General features: G+C 40.9%; 1 protein-coding gene across 1 annotated transcript in view; it reads right to left on the bottom strand.

Moving 5' to 3' along the window:
- Window positions 1–3,688: 3,688 nt before the first annotated feature.
- LOC128696624 (uncharacterized) overlaps window positions 3,689–17,766 on the bottom strand; it is a 41,481-nt gene continuing 27,403 nt past the window's right edge. Inside the window, exons 2-6 of the mRNA XM_053787936.2 lie at window positions 11,906–12,051; window positions 11,193–11,285; window positions 7,082–7,156; window positions 6,107–6,191; window positions 3,689–4,633 (exon numbers count right to left, since the gene is read on the bottom strand). Coding sequence (XP_053643911.2) covers window positions 3,876–4,633; window positions 6,107–6,191; window positions 7,082–7,156; window positions 11,193–11,285; window positions 11,906–12,051 — 1,157 coding nt within the window. The 3' untranslated portion in view covers window positions 3,689–3,875. The remainder of the gene's footprint in view (window positions 4,634–6,106; window positions 6,192–7,081; window positions 7,157–11,192; window positions 11,286–11,905; window positions 12,052–17,766) is intronic.

Raw genomic sequence — 17,766 nt, 5'->3', positions numbered from 1 at the left:
CACGAGCCGGAATCACCACCAAGTTGCTTTCATCTACTAGATCTGAAAACACTCATTAATACTCGACAAATAAGTCGCGCTTAGGTAAGTAAGTTTATTCAGGTATACACAAATACAGTCACATAGATTATCATACATAGCAGCATATGCGTAGAGAACCTAGGATAACCCAAAAAAGCCAGAGTGACTTATTTCCATTGGGGTACTTTGGGGTCCTTAGGTAAGGGGAAAGTAATGACGTTTCGGTCCGATTCGGACTATCGACAAGTCACTCGCTAATGGTCCAAGTAGGACCGAAACATCATGATTGTTCTCAGTGTGCGGGTTATTTGTCTGTTGTTCCAGCAACTGTATTGTGTGACTTGCATTCTTTATTTATTAATTCTTAAAGAATGTTCATTACTATACCTAGAAGAAGAAGAAGAGGAGTTAATGAAATAAGAACACTTTAGTTTCCCATTATCCCTTGTAACTTTATCACTGCTTCTGCTTTTTTTTTTGGGGGGGGGAGTTAATAATAATTCCCATTTACATTTCATTACCTCGGGCTTTGTGCACTCCTTCCTATAATTTTTAGTAAATACCGTGGAGCCCCAGGAGGGTTGCGCCTGTTATTAGCCACTGCACCTGGGATATATTATTTCCCAGAATACGAGAAAAAACTAGCAATTTCTTTGGTGAGCAATCGTGTGGAAAAACTTGACAGAATTATGGGGAAGAGATTCCCGTCAACCTTGATGGAGTTTCGTGTGGAAATGAGATACATAGTGAGCATCAGTGGATATAAAAGCCCTCAGTATACAGTAGATTGAGTAGAACGTTTCGCTCAGAGGATGAGCTTCATTAACCCTAAGAGAAACAATTGTGGACCCGACGCCTCTTCATCCATCTCACTGTTAAAACAAAAACGTGTCTGCGATACACACATCCCTGGACTCAGTAGTAGTCACAATAAGTACACTATCGTGGCTGGCAACCAGAAAGATCTCTACAGAGAAACAGGCTTAGGTTGGGTCAATGGAGTTTGAAGCCTATCGACTCATCTAGGATCGTAACCTTGTCACCAACACGCAAGAATACTTTAATCTTTATTTAAAAAATGAGTAAAATAAACTCTTAGCATGTATATACTGAGAAAAATATGAAAAAAAATATACATATCGTTTGCCCTGAGGTTGGATAATTAATGGTTTTTGGTTTGTAATTCGACCTGAGTAAAAGAAATTGTGTAAATTTAATTTCGTAAAATAAGGCAACGTCTTATGTTACGTTCCTTCATTGATGGCGGTAAATTATTATTATTATTATTATTAAAATTATTAAAATTTTCATTACTATTATAATTATTATTACTGTTATTAGTAGTAGTAGTGGTAATAGTAATCATCATCATTATTAAATTTATATTATTAGAGCAGCTAACGTACAACCAGTAACGTACAACAGTTTCACTGTAAGAACCAGTAACGTACAACAGTTTCACTGTAAGAACCAGTAACGTACAACAGTTTCACTGTAAGAACCAGTAACGTACAACAGTTTCACTGTAAGAACCAGTAACGTACAACAGTTTCACTGTAAGAACCAGTAACGTAAACTATAAGATGTCACTTAATCTTCGTTGTCTTGTATGATAATTCCAGCCTCCAGCTCAGGAAAATCACGAACCTTCTTTTTTTCCCCCGAAAATCCAATCACGTAGAGTTTTAGAGTTTTTTAATCCATGCAATCACCTGTCTCCCACGACCCTGGATCATGAACTAGGAGCTCAGAGCTTTCACCTGTCGGGCTCCACTTCACCTAGCAGTAAATAGGTACCCGGGCGTCATAAGCAGTAAAGGTCAGATGATGAGATACAACACCTAAGTATTTTTATTCTGAAGACGTTGCGCTCAGTTGTGGCTTTCTCAGTTGGGTGCAGAGAAGTTATTAGGTGTAGAAACTGGAAACAGTAGAAGACGAGGTAATCAGTCCCTCAGTCTAGAGGGATTCATATATGCTGATATATACACACCTATCTGTGCATATTCGCTGAGATACACACTTCTTTGTGTATATACGCTGAAAAATGCACCCCTCTCTCTGTATACACGCTGAGAGATAAGCACCTCTCTGTGTATGCAATAAGATCAAAGTAAACAGGTGATATCACAGTATCCAGAACAACGACTGTGAAAAGAACAGTGAACTTCCAAGCACTTTGGTGATTTCTCACATTATCAAGGAACTGTCAAAGAACAGTTCCTCTCTGTGTATATACGTTGAGATAAACACCTCTCTGTGGTGGTATCGTACAGGGTCAGGTGGTATGTGATGGTACCTTACAGGGTCAGGTCAGGTCGGGTCATAAGATAAGATAAGAGTTCGTTCGGATTTTTAACCCCGGAGGGTTAGCCACCCAAGATAACCCAAGAAAGTCAGTGCGTCATCGAGGACTGTCTAACTTATTTCCATTGGGGTCCTCAATCTTGTCCCCCAGGATGCGACCCACACCAGTCGACTAACACCCAGGTACCTATTTGCTGCTAGGTGAACAGGACAATAGTGTAAGGAAACGTGTCGAAATGTTTCCACCCGCCGGGAATCGAACCCTGGCCCTCCGTGTGTGAAGTGGGAGCTTTAGCCACCAGGCCACCGGGCCACTAGGCCACCGAGCCACCCTTACACTCCAGACTCTAGACTCTTAATAAATGGTTTAGAAAACCGACAAGTTGATAAACGAAACACTTCTGGCTGGCGAAACGTTTCCAGAATATAGATACCCAAATATTGCACAAGTGGGCCTTTTATCACCCTTGACTCTGTTGACACGAACTTTAATTAAAGAGAAAATTTGGTCTTTTCAATTGCTTATTGTCTTTTTTCTTCTTCATTCCAGACTAGTTATTCCAGTACTGTTTACTTCATCAGTGTTAAGGAGTAATTATATAATGCCAGACATAATTATTAATAATGATCATTGCTTATGTTGTTTGTGTGTGTGTGTGTGTGTGTGTGTGTGTGTGTGTGTGTGTGTGTGTGTGTGTGTGTGTGTGTGTGTGTGTGTGTGTGTGTGTTTTAAGTAGTATTGTCAACTCTAGTGAACTGATATTTAAGTTATCCCCGGAGTTGTCCGAGTCATTATGATAAGTGTTTCATATGGATTACTTTCACTGTTGGTGATAGAGATTTTCTGACTTATTAGTCAAGTGATTAAATCACATTTTTTTACTTTTTTTTTAAACTATATTTGGTATATAAGTATGTTGCTTTGACTGCATCAATGTGAAAAGAATAAACTGTGCATATCTGTTGTAATGGGCTTAATACACTGACCTTTTTTGTTGCTGTTTTAGGTACTCTTACATGAAGGATGACGCTATTTCGTGCGTCTGTTATCTACCATCATCAGTGTTGGGGTGGAAAGAATTGGCAATGTATAAAGATAATATTTATTCATTGTTCACAGTAATGGTTTGATGCTCTGAGTACCCTGAAAGATAATTTACAGTCATGCTTCAAATATACAGTACGGAAGAGATATGTTGACCGGAGGTGGTATTGTCCCCTGATATGCTAGAATAAGTAGCAGGTTCATCGTTAGAAAGCCAGCCTTGCTATTTATTACCAAGCCAGCCTCACTATTTATTACCAAGCCAGCCTCATTATTCATTACCAAGCCAGCCTCACTATTTATTACTAAGCCAACCTCACTGTTCATCACCAAACCAGCCTAGTCATTCATTAAACTGCGCTCGTAATACTGTACCCCAGCCTCACATAACTTGGTAATAGATTTATTTCCTTCATAATAACATGACTAACTCTGGGTATAGTGAGAAGAAAAGGGGGTTAACAATATTTAGTTTTTTTTATATAGTTTGAGTGTGGTAGGCCTACCCTAGTCTGGGGGAGAAATAAGGTCGAGAGGGGCGAGAGATATAGGCCTGGGTCCTGGAGGGCTGTCTCTCCCCACTGTCTTCCTCCCGCTCTCTCTTGCCAAGTCTGGGACTAAAAGCAAAGTCTGCTTTCTTGCCAAGTCTTGGGTTGAAAGCGAAGTCTGCTTTCTTACCTAGTCTTGGACTGAATGCAAAGTCTGCCTTTTTGCCTAGTCGTGGACTGAATGCAAAGTCTGCTTTCTTCCCTAGTCTTGGACTGAACGCAAAATCTGCTTTCTTGCCAAGTCTAGGACGGAATGCAAAATCTGCCCTCTTGCCTAGCCTTGGATTGAATGCAAAATCTGCCTTCTTGCCTAGTCTTGGGCTGAAGGCAAAATCTGCTTTCTTGCCTAGTCGTGGACTAAATGCAAAATCTGCTTTCTTGCCTAGTCGTGGACTAAATGCAAAATCTGCCTTCTTGCCTAGTCTTGGGCTGAACGCAAAATCTGCCTTTTTTCCGAGTCTTGGAGAAAAAGCAAAGTCGGCCCGTTTGTCAGGACTCCCTGCTGCTGTTGCTACCTCCTCCTCACTCAGCACCGGGGATGGCCACATTTCCTCATCCATTTCGTTATTCCCTCCTACCAGGTAGTCTTCAGGGTCTTCCTGCAGGTACTCCAGTGAGGCCAGGTCGTCGTTGTCGTAAGTAAAATTATCGCTGTCCAGGTCATATCCACGTTTACCCAGACGAGGTGTAAATGGTGACCGTCGAACTGTAACTGTAAGATTATTTCGGTACAGATACACATAAACAGGTTACACAAATTATTATACATAGTAACATGCGCACTGCAAATTACCTAGGATAACCCAAAGAAGTTAAAAATATTCTATTAATGGTATACAATAGCGACAAGTTGATGAATAAGACACGAGCACAATACTTGGATGTCTTTATTAAGAAGATATTTCGCCAATCAGTGGATTTTTTCTATTCAATACAGAGATTACAAGGCGAAGGCTATGGATGACGAGATAATCTGTCCCTCGGCCTTGATGAAAAGTGTTCAATTCCTTAGTCTAGATCATACGGAGAGGCAGGAGGACGAACATTTATATACTGGCGCCAGATGAGAGTTGCAGGTGTTGTACAGGTGTCTTATTTATCAACACAGTTAAAGTCGGAACTTACTAGACTTATAAGAAGAAACGCACACATACTGTAAGAGTGTATTTAAAGTAAGTATAAACATACCACGTCTCCTAGGCAAGGAATATACACCAAGAGATGTATATCTCTTAGTGTACGTACAACACAGTTTATTTTATTCTCGATTTTTAGGGAATAAAGCATTCGTTTTACTTTAGTGTTCAGGTCAAATATGGTCTTAACCGTCGCTAGGCAGAGTGTGAAGCACTCAGCTCACACAAGAAGACATGGAGTCGAACTCTGATGCGAGAAGGACAAGTCTCCTAACACTTAATGTTCCTGTTAGTAGCAAACGGATACCTGAGAGTTAGTCGACTGTTGTGGGTCTTATCCTGGGACAGGCACTAAAAAGGAGCCAAATGAAAATAAGCCACACTGGGTTACTCTGGCTTAACTAGGTTAATAATCTCCTTCAGCTTGAAAAACTAACTCAAATTCACGCCTCTCCATCATGGTGTTAATTTTCTCTCCAGCACAAACCTCTGACATGAAAACAATTATTTAGTGAATAAAGGAAAGGAGGCGGTTTAGATCAAAGCCTCTGAGTGTAGCTAACGAAGCTGACCCACACACGTCTTGGAGGGTGGGCGGTGGGGAATGCTGGCCCGGTGGGTGATGGGAAGGGTGGGCTGAGTATGGAACCGGGAGGTGGAACCAAGTGGGTGAGAGTGGAACATGAGAGCGATGGGGAAAGTGGATAGTGAGAAGTAAACTAGGTGAGAAAGGTTCGTTTGACAGGGGTTCACATGAGAAGTTCGAGGTTGATGTGAGGTTCACCAAAAAAAAAAAAAAGGACAGATTGACCAAGGTTCAGAGGAGATTCGGCTCACATGGTTTCACGAGAAAGATTCTATCTACCAGGATTCAGGGAATCGGTTGACGTACATTCAGCTTAATTATCTGCTTAAAAATGTAGATTGAAATGCGAGTCTCCGGGCGGGAGTCCAAATTTGAAAGGTTCGCTGACGGCGGTTCAAATAGAAGGTTCCGGGGAGATTCACTTTAAGGTTAGGGGAAGAAAAAAAAAGTTTGGTTGACTCACCAAAGGGCCACCACCAGGCCTGAGTATTATAGTTGTCAGCTGCAGGAGGTGTGTGTGGTGGAGCATCATCCTTCTGCGCCTCTCCCTGCAACATAATGTGAGTCGCAACATTGTGACTTATCCCTGACGAGCGCAGTAACTTAAATAACTGTGGTTCTGAGTCTTTAAAGATGGCGGTGGAAGCAAGAAAATAGTAATCTGTTCTTAATAATTTCAGAGTTATGTGAAAATAAATAACAGTTTTTTTAAGCATAGATAAACAACTAGTATCATTACACTATATCATGCGACCTCAGACGGAACATCAGCTGAGAGGTCGCATGATAAGATTCAAAGTTTATTCTCTATAAGGATTACAATGCTGAGTTTACAGAATTTGGTTATTGTGTGGTTTACATGTAGTAAAATAATAATTACAGAGTGTACCACTAGAACACCTAGCATGGCTAGGCATTTCGGGCAGACTTAAATTAAATCTTAAGTTTAAAATATTACAAAATTATGAGGTAAGTTGGTATTATGGCTAAGTGACTAAATACTAGTTTGTGAGTTTAGCAATGTGAATGCTTTTGTTTTGGCACTATACATAGTTTCAGTATTGGAGTATCACAGGCCAACTAATAATCCTGACTCCATATTCAACAGTATTTGCTATTATTTACATGTGGCTGTACACGTTGCACACAAGGCCAAAAATCAGCGTTAATGTGCTGAATTTTATCCTTTAGATTCTTCCCTGGTGTTTATTAGGTAGCGTTACTGTTTATTGTAAGACTGATCCTGACTCCTCTTACCTCTTACTGTATTCAAGAGCAGGACCTGCATGCTGCTGAAAACTTCCTAACACAAGAAGTTGAAACTTTCTACTTCTTCGGATCAAACTTCCTAACCAACTACCCTCTCTTATTCTACAGCTGATGTATGACCCACACAGATATAGTGCTCTCCCAGGAATATAATAATAATAATACTCACCTCTTGCTGGTTGTCCACACTTCTCTTGTTCCTCTTATCTTCCTCTGGTTTATGCGTATGTTTGTCCTCCGTCCCCTGGTGGAGACCAAATGTTATTGATCAAGCAAAGAGGAAATTTTCTTACATTTATGACTGTACTTCCTTCAAAGGATGTGCCTTGACGCTGGTGAAGGGCTCTTGATACGAAGAATTGGAGGCACCTCTCCCTTTCCATGAATCAACCCCGATTTCCTCCCGTACCCCGGGAGTTGTATCAATGTTAAGAGTTCAGTACTTTATTTTGATTAGAAAAACAACATGCACTCTAAATCTGATGAGATCTCATATTGACTCAGTATAAATTGAGGCCTATTTTAAAATGTTGTCTTGCGTTAATAAGAGACGAGGTAAAAATATACATTCCCTGGGCAACATACATGCCCTGGGCAACATACATGCCCTGGGCAACATACATGCCCTGGGCAACATACATGCCCTGGGCAACATACATGCCCTGGGCAACATACATGCACTGGGCAACATGCACATCTTTTCCAACATGGATGCCACAGGATAGCTACACTGAGAGGTATATTTCTCTCGACCTCCCGCCGTAATATATTTATATATATATATATATATATATATATATATATATATATATATATATATATATATATATATATATATATATATATATATATATATATATATATGTCGTGCCGAATATGTAAAACTGGTCAATTAGCAAGAACTCATTTAAAATTAAAACCTTTCTGAAATTTTCTCTTATACGTTTAAAGATATTTTTTTTTTCATTAATGTTAATGTAAAAAATTTTAATTTTGCTCCAAAAGAATCTTAGAAAACTTACCTAACCTTATTATAACAACAGCAATTTATTTTAGCCCAACCCAACTAAATATATTTTAGATTTATTTACAATAATTTAATACTAAACAAACACAGCGAAATATATTTTTTTCGTTAGGTTCAGAATGATTTTGGCGAAATTATTGCATACACAAATTTTAGCTTGTCCTATATGGCAAGATGAGCGTTGCTATTTAAGCCAAGGTCGCAAGTTCTGCCTATTCGGCACGACATATATATATATATATATATATATATATATATATATATATATATATATATATATATATATATATATATATATATATATATATATATATATATATATATTATTTTAATCCCTTTTTTTAAGGATAAAGTATTCTTGGCCCTCGTGTGGTCGATAGGATTTGAACCCCATTAACCAGCCAACCCACAGGGGTGCCCTTGTTCACATGGGTGCCCTTGTTGTTCACATGAGTTCCCACACATACTTGTTGAACATTAGCTATGAACCTAACTGATCTCTTCTTCTCGTTAAAATGGTTCAGTTACTCCCGAACATAAACTTCTCGCTTTTATAACCATTACAAATAATAACCGGTAATTGTGTTTAGAAGTACGTACGTCTTATAAAGTACGTTATATATAATTACTTTGTCTCTTGTATTGGAAGCTGCTTAGTGATTGCAACGTCCTCTTCTTCTTCTTCTTCTTCTTCTTCTTCTTCTTCTTCTTCTTCTTTGTTACTTTACGTGTTTCAACTACTAGAGATCATCAGCAATAGTCTTTTACTACCAGTCAAGATTAATTTAAGCCCTAAAATAGGTACTAAAATGAACTCTTAGCCTATATACACAGAAACATTGGTAGTGGTATTCAGTATGCTAGAAGAAATTATGAAATTTCTTCTGATGTGGTCTTAATTATAAGATAACCCATGGGGGGATTTTTAGGTCATTTGACTGAGGTTGTTTTCTGACTTGTTCACTCAGTCAAATATCACAGATCAAAGCAAGAAATGTGATGGTCGGTGTTGCACTTCATGTTAAGAGCACTGTGTGTGCGTAGAGCAACCTTCCAGAGCACTGTGTGTGCGTAGAGCAGCCTTCCAGAGCACTGTGTGTGCGTAGAGCAACCTTCCAGAGCACTGTGTGTGCGTAGAGCAACCTTCCAGAGCACTGTGTGTGCGTAGAGCAGCCTTCCAGAGCACTGTGTGTGCGTAGAGCAACCTTCCAGAGCACTGTGTGTGCGTAGAGCAACCTTCCAGAGCACTGTGTGTGCGTAGAGCAACCTTCCAGAGCACTGTGTGTGCGTAGAGCAACCTTCCAGAGCACTGTGTGCGTAGAGCAACCTTCCAGAGCACCGTGTGTGCGTAGAGCAACCTTCCAGAGCACTGTGTGTGCGTAGAGCAACCTTCCAGAGCACTGTGTGTGCGTAGAGCAACCTTCCAGAGCACTGTGTGTGCGTAGAGCAACCTTCCAGAGCACCGTGTGTGCGTAGAGCAACCTTCCAGAGCACTGTGTGTGCGTAGAGCAACCTTCCAGAGCACTGTGTGTGCGTAGAGCAACCTTCCAGAGCACCGTGTGTGCGTAGAGCAACCTTCCAGAGCACTGTGTGTGCGTAGAGCAACCTTCCAGAGCACTGTGTGCGTAGAGCAACCTTCCAGAGCACCGTGTGTGCGTAGAGCAACCTTCCAGAGCACTGTGTGTGCGTAGAGCAGCCTTCCAGAGCACTGTGTGTGCGTAGAGCAGCCTTCCAGAGCACTGTGTGTGCGTAGAGCAACCTTCCAGAGCACTGTGTGTGCGTAGAGCAACCTTCCAGAGCACTGTGTGTGCGTAGAGCAACCTTCCAGAGCACTGTGTGTGCGTAGAGCAACCTTCCAGAGCACTGTGTGTGCGTAGAGCAACCTTCCAGAGCACTGTGTGTGCGTAGAGCAACCTTCCAGAGCACTGTGTGCGTAGAGCAACCTTCCAGAGCACCGTGTGTGCGTAGAGCAACCTTCCAGAGCACTGTGTGTGCGTAGAGCAACCTTCCAGAGCACTGTGTGTGCGTAGAGCAACCTTCCAGAGCACTGTGTGTGCGTAGAGCAACCTTCCAGAGCACTGTGTGTGCGTAGAGCAACCTTCCAGAGCACTGTGTGTGCGTAGAGCAACCTTCCAGAGCACTGTGTGTGCGTAGAGCAACCTTCCAGAGCACTGTGTGCGTAGAGCAACCTTCCAGAGCACCGTGTGTGCGTAGAGCAACCTTCCAGAGCACTGTGTGTGCGTAGAGCAACCTTCCAGAGCACTGTGTGTGCGTAGAGCAACCTTCCAGAGCACTGTGTGTGCGTAGAGCAACCTTCCAGAGCACTGTGTGTGCGTCGAGCAACCTTCCAGAGCACTGTGTGTGCGTAGAGCAACCTTCCAGAGCACTGTGTGTGCGTAGAGCAACCTTCCAGAGCACTGTGTGTGCGTAGAGCAACCTTCCAGAGCACTGTGTGTGCGTAGAGCAACCTTCCAGAGTTACATACAACTCTCTGTGTATAACACTTGTTATAACACTTGCTGGCCGAGTGGTTAACGCACTGGCCTGAGTTTTAGGATTCACTTGCCATTGGTTCAAGTCCCATCCGTTCCCCAATTTCTGTGTATAGACGGGTGGCCCATGAAGAGCCAGTGCCTCTCGCAGTGCCACTCTTCTCGTACTGTTTACCCTAGCACCTCACACCCTCAACACTAAGCCAATCGCCCATAGTTTTAACTCTTTCTCTAATTAACATTCCTTGTAACTGGTATTCCTCTCCAGTTTCTTGTAGATTCTCTCTTCCTTTTCTCACACCTTTAAGAATATTTATCCAATAACAACTCTTTCTTTTTGTTCTCTAATGTTTCGCCCTAACTCATTACATTCAGATTACCAACACTTAAATTGTCATTTTCTTGAAATTTACCTAATTAATTGCACTTTTTTAAATGTCTGTTGTCAAAATTAGCCTAAATTAGCTCTCAAGTTTGTCGCGTGTTAACTAACTCTCTCTAAGCATCATATTCAGCCAAGAAGAGAGACGGAAGTACTCCATTCTTCCTTTTTTAAGTTCTTTTTTTTTCCTAATTACTCTCGACAACCGCCCTTAGCCACCTCAACTGATTACCTTATGTAACCCTCCATTCTTAACTATCCTACTTTACCCCAGCCAAGCTACTAACAGGCTGTCAATAGCCAGGCTGTAACCAGCCTACCACCAGGCTGCCACCAGCTGGCCACCGGTTTGCCAACAGTCTGCCACCAGTCTCTTTACCTCGACTGTGCTTCTCTTGTCCGGCTGGGGGAAGTACTCTTTCTTAGGCTCTCCTTGACTGCCGAACACAGGCTCCTCTCTCTCCCGGGGAACCTGAAGTTAGAAACATTGAAATAATGATGCTATTATGACTCTCTCTCTCTCTCTCTCTCTCTCTCTCTCTCTCTCTCTCTCTCTCTCTCTCTCTCTCTCGATACGATAGTATTTTCACTAGAAGTTAAGAAGTGCCTGGACTGTTTGAAGTCATGGCTGTAGTTTGTCAGTGAGGTGTTGTGGCCTTTGCATTGCAGGCTGTAATAAGAATGTTGAATGTCGCAGCAGAAATGTTGAATGTTGTAGTAAGAATGTTGAATGTTGTAATAAAACCATTCCATGTAATTGGTTTCGACAAGTATGGCAGTGAGATAGTGTGCAGAGCAAATTTTGCATTATTATGGCGACGTTTTGCTCGGAGTAGAGCTTTATCAAGTTATGTTTCGCTGAGTGTAGAGCTTCATCAACTCACGACTTGACAAAAACGTGCTCTGCAAAGAGTATCTCTTACCATTCAGTATTAGTTTGTTTCGATTAACGTAACTGAGTAACTTTAACCCCGACGAGTGAAGAATAAGAGAGCTTTATCATAGCTGCCCCTCCCAGGGTAGGGGCGTGAACGCTAGTGAAGAGCCACTGCTCCCAGGGTAGACTTTCCCCGTGGTATTAACATTGTTTACCATGTCAGTGGCAGTGTGTGCTGGATACACGTCGTAGAGGAGGGACAGGAGGTCGTCACTGGGGTCGTTACCACTGGGGTGGTACATGGAAGGCAAGGGGTTTGAGCGAGGTTCCGGAGGCAACCTCACCCATGATGAACTCAAATCTGCAAAAAAAAAAAAAAAAAACTATATTGCCCATTTGAATTCCTTAACTTTCCATTATAGCTAGTCAAAAGAGTCCTATAATAATTAGTCTAAACAATTCACCACAGGAAATCAAAAACTCAATTTAGCCAATTAAAAACTTACTTTAGCCATTCAAAAATTGACTACAACCATTCAAAAATTGACTACAACCATTCAAAAATTGACTACAACCATTCAAAAATTGACTACAACCATTCAAAAACTCACTACAACCATTCAAAAATTGACTACAACCATTCAAAAATTGACTACAACCATTCAAAAACTCACTACAACCATTCAAAAATTGACTACAACCATTCAAAAACTCACTACAACCATTCAAAAAACTCACTACAACCATTCAAAAACTCACTACAACCATTCAAAAATTCACTACAACCACTCAACAACAGTGAGATTTTTCTTTTTTGAAAATGAAATAGAAAAAAAGTGCGTCCAAGAATACGCAGCAAGTGAAAAGTCCATCATAACTTACGATGTTCAATTTCGGATACATTTTTCAATTGCACTTCCGAGAAAAAAGCTCACTATATGTAACTGCCTTAATTGTATTTGAGACTATGTCCAAACTCTATTGATTCAGTTGTATGATGACAGAACTGGTGGCACTCGCCAGATTAATATAAATACTTCGAATTCCTCGTTCAGTGCTAAGCTACTGTACGTGGGTGCTGATAGTTAATGAAATGAGCCAGACGAGGTGATTATTGAGTTACGTGGGTGTTGATAGCTATGGTTAATGAAACGAGCCAATGAGGTGGCTCAAGGCAACAAGGTAGTTGTGAGTGTGTACTCACCTATTTATGGTTGCAGGGGTCGAGTTCTAGCTCCTGTGTTGTAGTGTGTACTCACCTAATTATACTCACCTAATTGTGGTTACAGAGGTCGATTCATAGCTCCTACCCCGCCTCTTCACTGATCGCTACTAGGTCACTTTCTCCCTGCACCACGAGCTTTACCATACCTCTTCTTAAAGCTATGTATGGCTCTTGTCTCCACTACAATCTACAGACTATTCCACTTCCTGACAAATCTATGACTGAAGAAATACTTCCTAGCATTCCTGTGACTCATTTGAGTCTTCAGTTTCCAACTGTGACCCCTTTTTGCTGTGTCCCATCTCTGGAACATCCTGTCTGTCCACCTTGTCAATTCCTCTCAGTATTTTATATGTCGTTATCATGTCATCCCTGTCCCTCCTATCCTCCACTGTCGTCAGGTTAATTTCTCATAACCTCTCCTGCGTAAGACACTTGATAATAATAATAATAATAATAATAATAATAATAATAATAATAATAATAAAATATATTGTGTGGAACATAAATTTGGTGCCAAGTACAGTATTTCCATATGCTGGCCTCATCCCTCCTATGACGTTGCTTTGTTCAAATTCGTGTAATCATTTTGTTCTGATGGAAGCTGTATAAAATATTTCGTAGATGGCACGTGAGAGCATCATTAGCATGTGTTCTCTCAGCCAAGTGTGTTGGTTCTTTCAGCCAGGGATGAAGATACAGACTTGCTTGCGTCTCCTGTCTCTGAATCTTCTCGCTCCGAAGACTCACATGCAGAGTTGTAAATTAGTGTCTTGGCTATGTCTTATTTCTTTCATGAAGGAAGGTATCTTGGAAGGTTCGGCGGGGAGCCTTCGCTTATTGTGTGTACCAGTGTTGCATATTTGTCCTCACCCGAGCGTATTTACAAGAGGAGAGGTCTATGGTAGGTCGAGTTGTGAAGCTATCAGTGACAGGAGGGTCACTAAGGCCCATACACCACCCTCACTCAGGGATAGTTTAACACCTAGAACAGGGATTAAAGTAAATTCTCAGTGTATATACACTGAGAGACACACACTTCTCAGAGTATATACACAGAGATACGCATCTCTCAGAGTATATGCACTGAGAGATACACACCTCTCAGATTATATACACTGAGAGATACACACTTCTCAGAGTATATACACAGAGATACGCACCTTTCAGTGTATATGCACTGAGAGATACACACCTCTCAGAGTATATACACTGAGAGATACACACCTCTCAGAGTATATAACTTCGGCTTCGGAAGCGGAGCTGAAGAGCTTTATACATATATGGAAATTTCTGGAATGATTGGAGATATTTCTCTAAACTGTTCAAGTTCAATGCGCAGTCAGAGAATACAGTGTGACAGAGTGTTGACAGGTGGCGTAAAATCCTCCTGACACAGATTTAAGATAAGATTTTGTTCGAATTTATAACCCGGAGAATTAGCGTCCCAGGATAACCCAAGAAAGTCAGTGCATATTATCGAGGACTATCTTCTTATTTCCACTGGGATCCTTCAGTGTTGTCAGCCAGGATGCGGCCTACACCAGTCGACTAACACCCAGGTACCTTCTTACTGCTAGGTGAACGGGGACAGCAGGTGTAAGGAAACACTCCCTATGTATCCACCCAGCCGGGAATTGAATCCCGGACACTCAGTGTGTGAGGCAAGAGCGTTGCCTACTGAGGATGCATGATTATCTATTTCAAATCTGATTTTAGCCACGTGAGTAAAGCCGGTGGTTTGCAGTGAGTGTGGGTGAATAAGTGTGTATGTGGAGAGATGGTACGTGGGTGTGGGGTAAGAGTGGGTGCATGTGGAGCGAATGTTGGCTGTGTAGGATAGTGAGGGTGTGGTTGTCTGCGTGTCAGACAACACTTGCACCTCACCCACAGCAGATTACAGCACCCACACTCCGGGTGTTTAATAAACAGTATATCTTCAACGAAGCTGTGTTACGAGGAGCAATCAGCGGTGAGAGTGTATCTAACATAGAGTTGTGTTAATGTGCTTAGTTAAGTGTTGGCTTTCGTGTTCTTGCTGGGAGGCGTTGTGTTGCTTCGGCTGTGATGCAGTGTGTTGCCTCAGCTGTGACGCAGTGTGTTTCTTTAGCTGTGATGCAGTGTGTTTCTTTAGCTGTGATACAGTTTGCTGCTTCACATTACAATGTTAGCTTTGTGTGTTGCATATTAGGGCGTAAAGAGTTCTTGCGTGTTGTGATGCTGGTGTTTTTTGTGTGCTGATGAGGCAGAGGTGTGTTGATAGGATGTATTGTAGTGATATGAGGGAATAGATTACATATTAAGACTCTCATTGAATCAGCAGTCTGTACAACTGCAAAGATCTTGGTCCTCCTCGTTATCACTCTGTTTCTGTACGATGATGTTTTAACCTTCACGAAAGAGAACAAGTGTATTTTGACACGAGTGTTGGTCACTTCAGGAGCCTCACTGGTTAAGTATCCACTGGCCTACCGGATACACAATATGAATACCATATATTACTACCAGGTTCATACATGAAGAGTATGATGTACCGACAACATAAAGAAATAGATTGAACATTAAAATGGTATAAAATACCGACAGATTGTTAGGTAAGACACATATGCAACAGTTAGGTATCTTTATTTCGAAACGTTTCGCCTACACAGTAGTCTTCAAGTCTCTTCTGCTTCTATCAACTTTTCTGTACTCGACTGAAGAAGCCTACTGTGTAGGCGAAACGTTTCGAAATAAAGATACCTAACTGTTGCATATGTGTCTTACCTAACAATGAAGAAATATATACATGTGCATCATCTGTGTATTTCTATTTGTAGACGTTTCGCCATCCAGTGGCTTTATCAATACAATACGAAGACATAATGTGAAGACTGTAGAACTATATATAAAATATGAGGTTTTTATATATATAGTTCTACTGTCTACACAATATGTCCTTGTATTAATAAAGCTACTGGATGGCGAAACGTACATAAATAAAGATACCAGATGATGCACGTGTCCGTAATACCTGGTTCGTGATGATACTCTTACTGTCTCATTGTATATTATAAACTCTGAGGTCGTGCTTCAACACATCGTTATTTTCCCACCTGAACTGTCTTGATCTTTATTTACCAGTCAGCGTCCTAGTTTTTCTTCCATTTAGTTTATTTTTCAAGGTTTACTGTTAGGTTGACGTCAGTTCCCTCCCAACTCTCTCTCAGCGTCATAATACACTAACAACAGTGGTTCCAAGAATCGCTCTGTACACTAACTGTAATGAGTTGGTCGGCGAGTCGTCTTCTGAGGCGGGAGAGCAAAGATATTTGAAGTTTGGGAGAAAAACTGAAATTTAATACAGAAAAAAATCGAACACTTTCCCCCCAAATAACGGAGAAATCTTTGCGAAAAGTCTAGGCTTTCCAATTCGTATAAAAATAATAATTGTAGACAATTCTTAAGACCGACGCCAGACTGGCCATCGCTCTGTCGATGCCTCGAAAAATGTGTTTATATAATTATATATATATATATATATATATATATATATATATATATATATATATATATATATATATATATATATATATATATATATATATATATATATATATATATTTTTTTTTTTTTTTTTTCAACAAGTCGGCCGTCTCCCACCGAGGCAGGGTGACCTAAAAAAGAAAGAAAATCCCCAAAAAGAAAATACTTTCATCATCATTCAACACTTTCACCACACTCGCACATTATCACTGTTTTTGCAGAGGTGCTCAGAATACAACAGTCTAGAAGCATACACATATAAAGATACACAACATATCCCTCCAAACTGCCAATATCCCAAACCCCTCCTTTAAAGTGCAGGCATTGTACTTCCCATTTCCAGGACTCAAGTCCGACTATATGAAAATAACCGGTTTCCCTGAATCCCTTCACTAAATATTACCCTGCTCACACTCCAACAGATCGTCAGGTCCCAAGTACCATTAAGTACCATTCGTCTCCATTCACTCCTATCTAACACGCTCACGCACGCTTGCTGGAAGTCCAAGCCCCTCACCCACAAAACCTCCTTTACCCCCTCTCTCCAACCCTTTCGAGGAGGACCCCTACCCCGCCTTCCTTCCCCTATAGATTTATATATATATATATATATATATATATATATATATATATATATATATATATATATATATATATATATATATATATATATATATATATATACATATACATATACATATACACACACAGATTAAGACAGATTGAATCTCGCACTGGATAAAATTTGATCAAAACGGATATTCATATTGTTTACAAGTTTCATATATAAAGGCAGTTATGTGATTATTCCATTATCCAAATTAATTAATTTCGTTTAATGATTATTTAATAAATACACAAATGATTTACTCTTGTTCGTAATCTTATTTATAGTGTGAGATCTAGACTCAATATTTTATTATTTATATATGAACGTCAGTGATGTTGTGATGGTGACGAACTTAGTCATGGTTGTGTGACTCTCCCTAGTGTCACGGTGACCTTCAGTGACTCAGTCATGGTTGTGTGACTCTCCCTAGTGTCACGGTGACCTTCAGTGACTCAGTCATGGTTGTGTGACTCTCCCTAGTGTCACGGTGACCTTCAGTGACTCAGTCATGGTTGTGTGACTCTCCCTAGTGTCACGGTGACCTTCAGTGACTCAGTCATGGTTGTGTGACTCCCTAGTGTCACGGTGACCTTCAGTGACTCAGTCATGGTTGTGTGACTCTCCCTAGTGTCACGGTGACCTTCAGTGACTCAGTCATGGTTGTGTGACTCTCCCTAGTGTCACGGTGACCTTCAGTGACTCAGTCATGGTTGTGT

This window comes from Cherax quadricarinatus, chromosome 46, assembly GCF_038502225.1.
Source record: "Cherax quadricarinatus isolate ZL_2023a chromosome 46, ASM3850222v1, whole genome shotgun sequence".
Taxonomy (NCBI): Eukaryota; Metazoa; Arthropoda; class Malacostraca; order Decapoda; family Parastacidae; genus Cherax; species Cherax quadricarinatus.
This window is presented reverse-complemented; position numbering and strand designations above follow the sequence as displayed.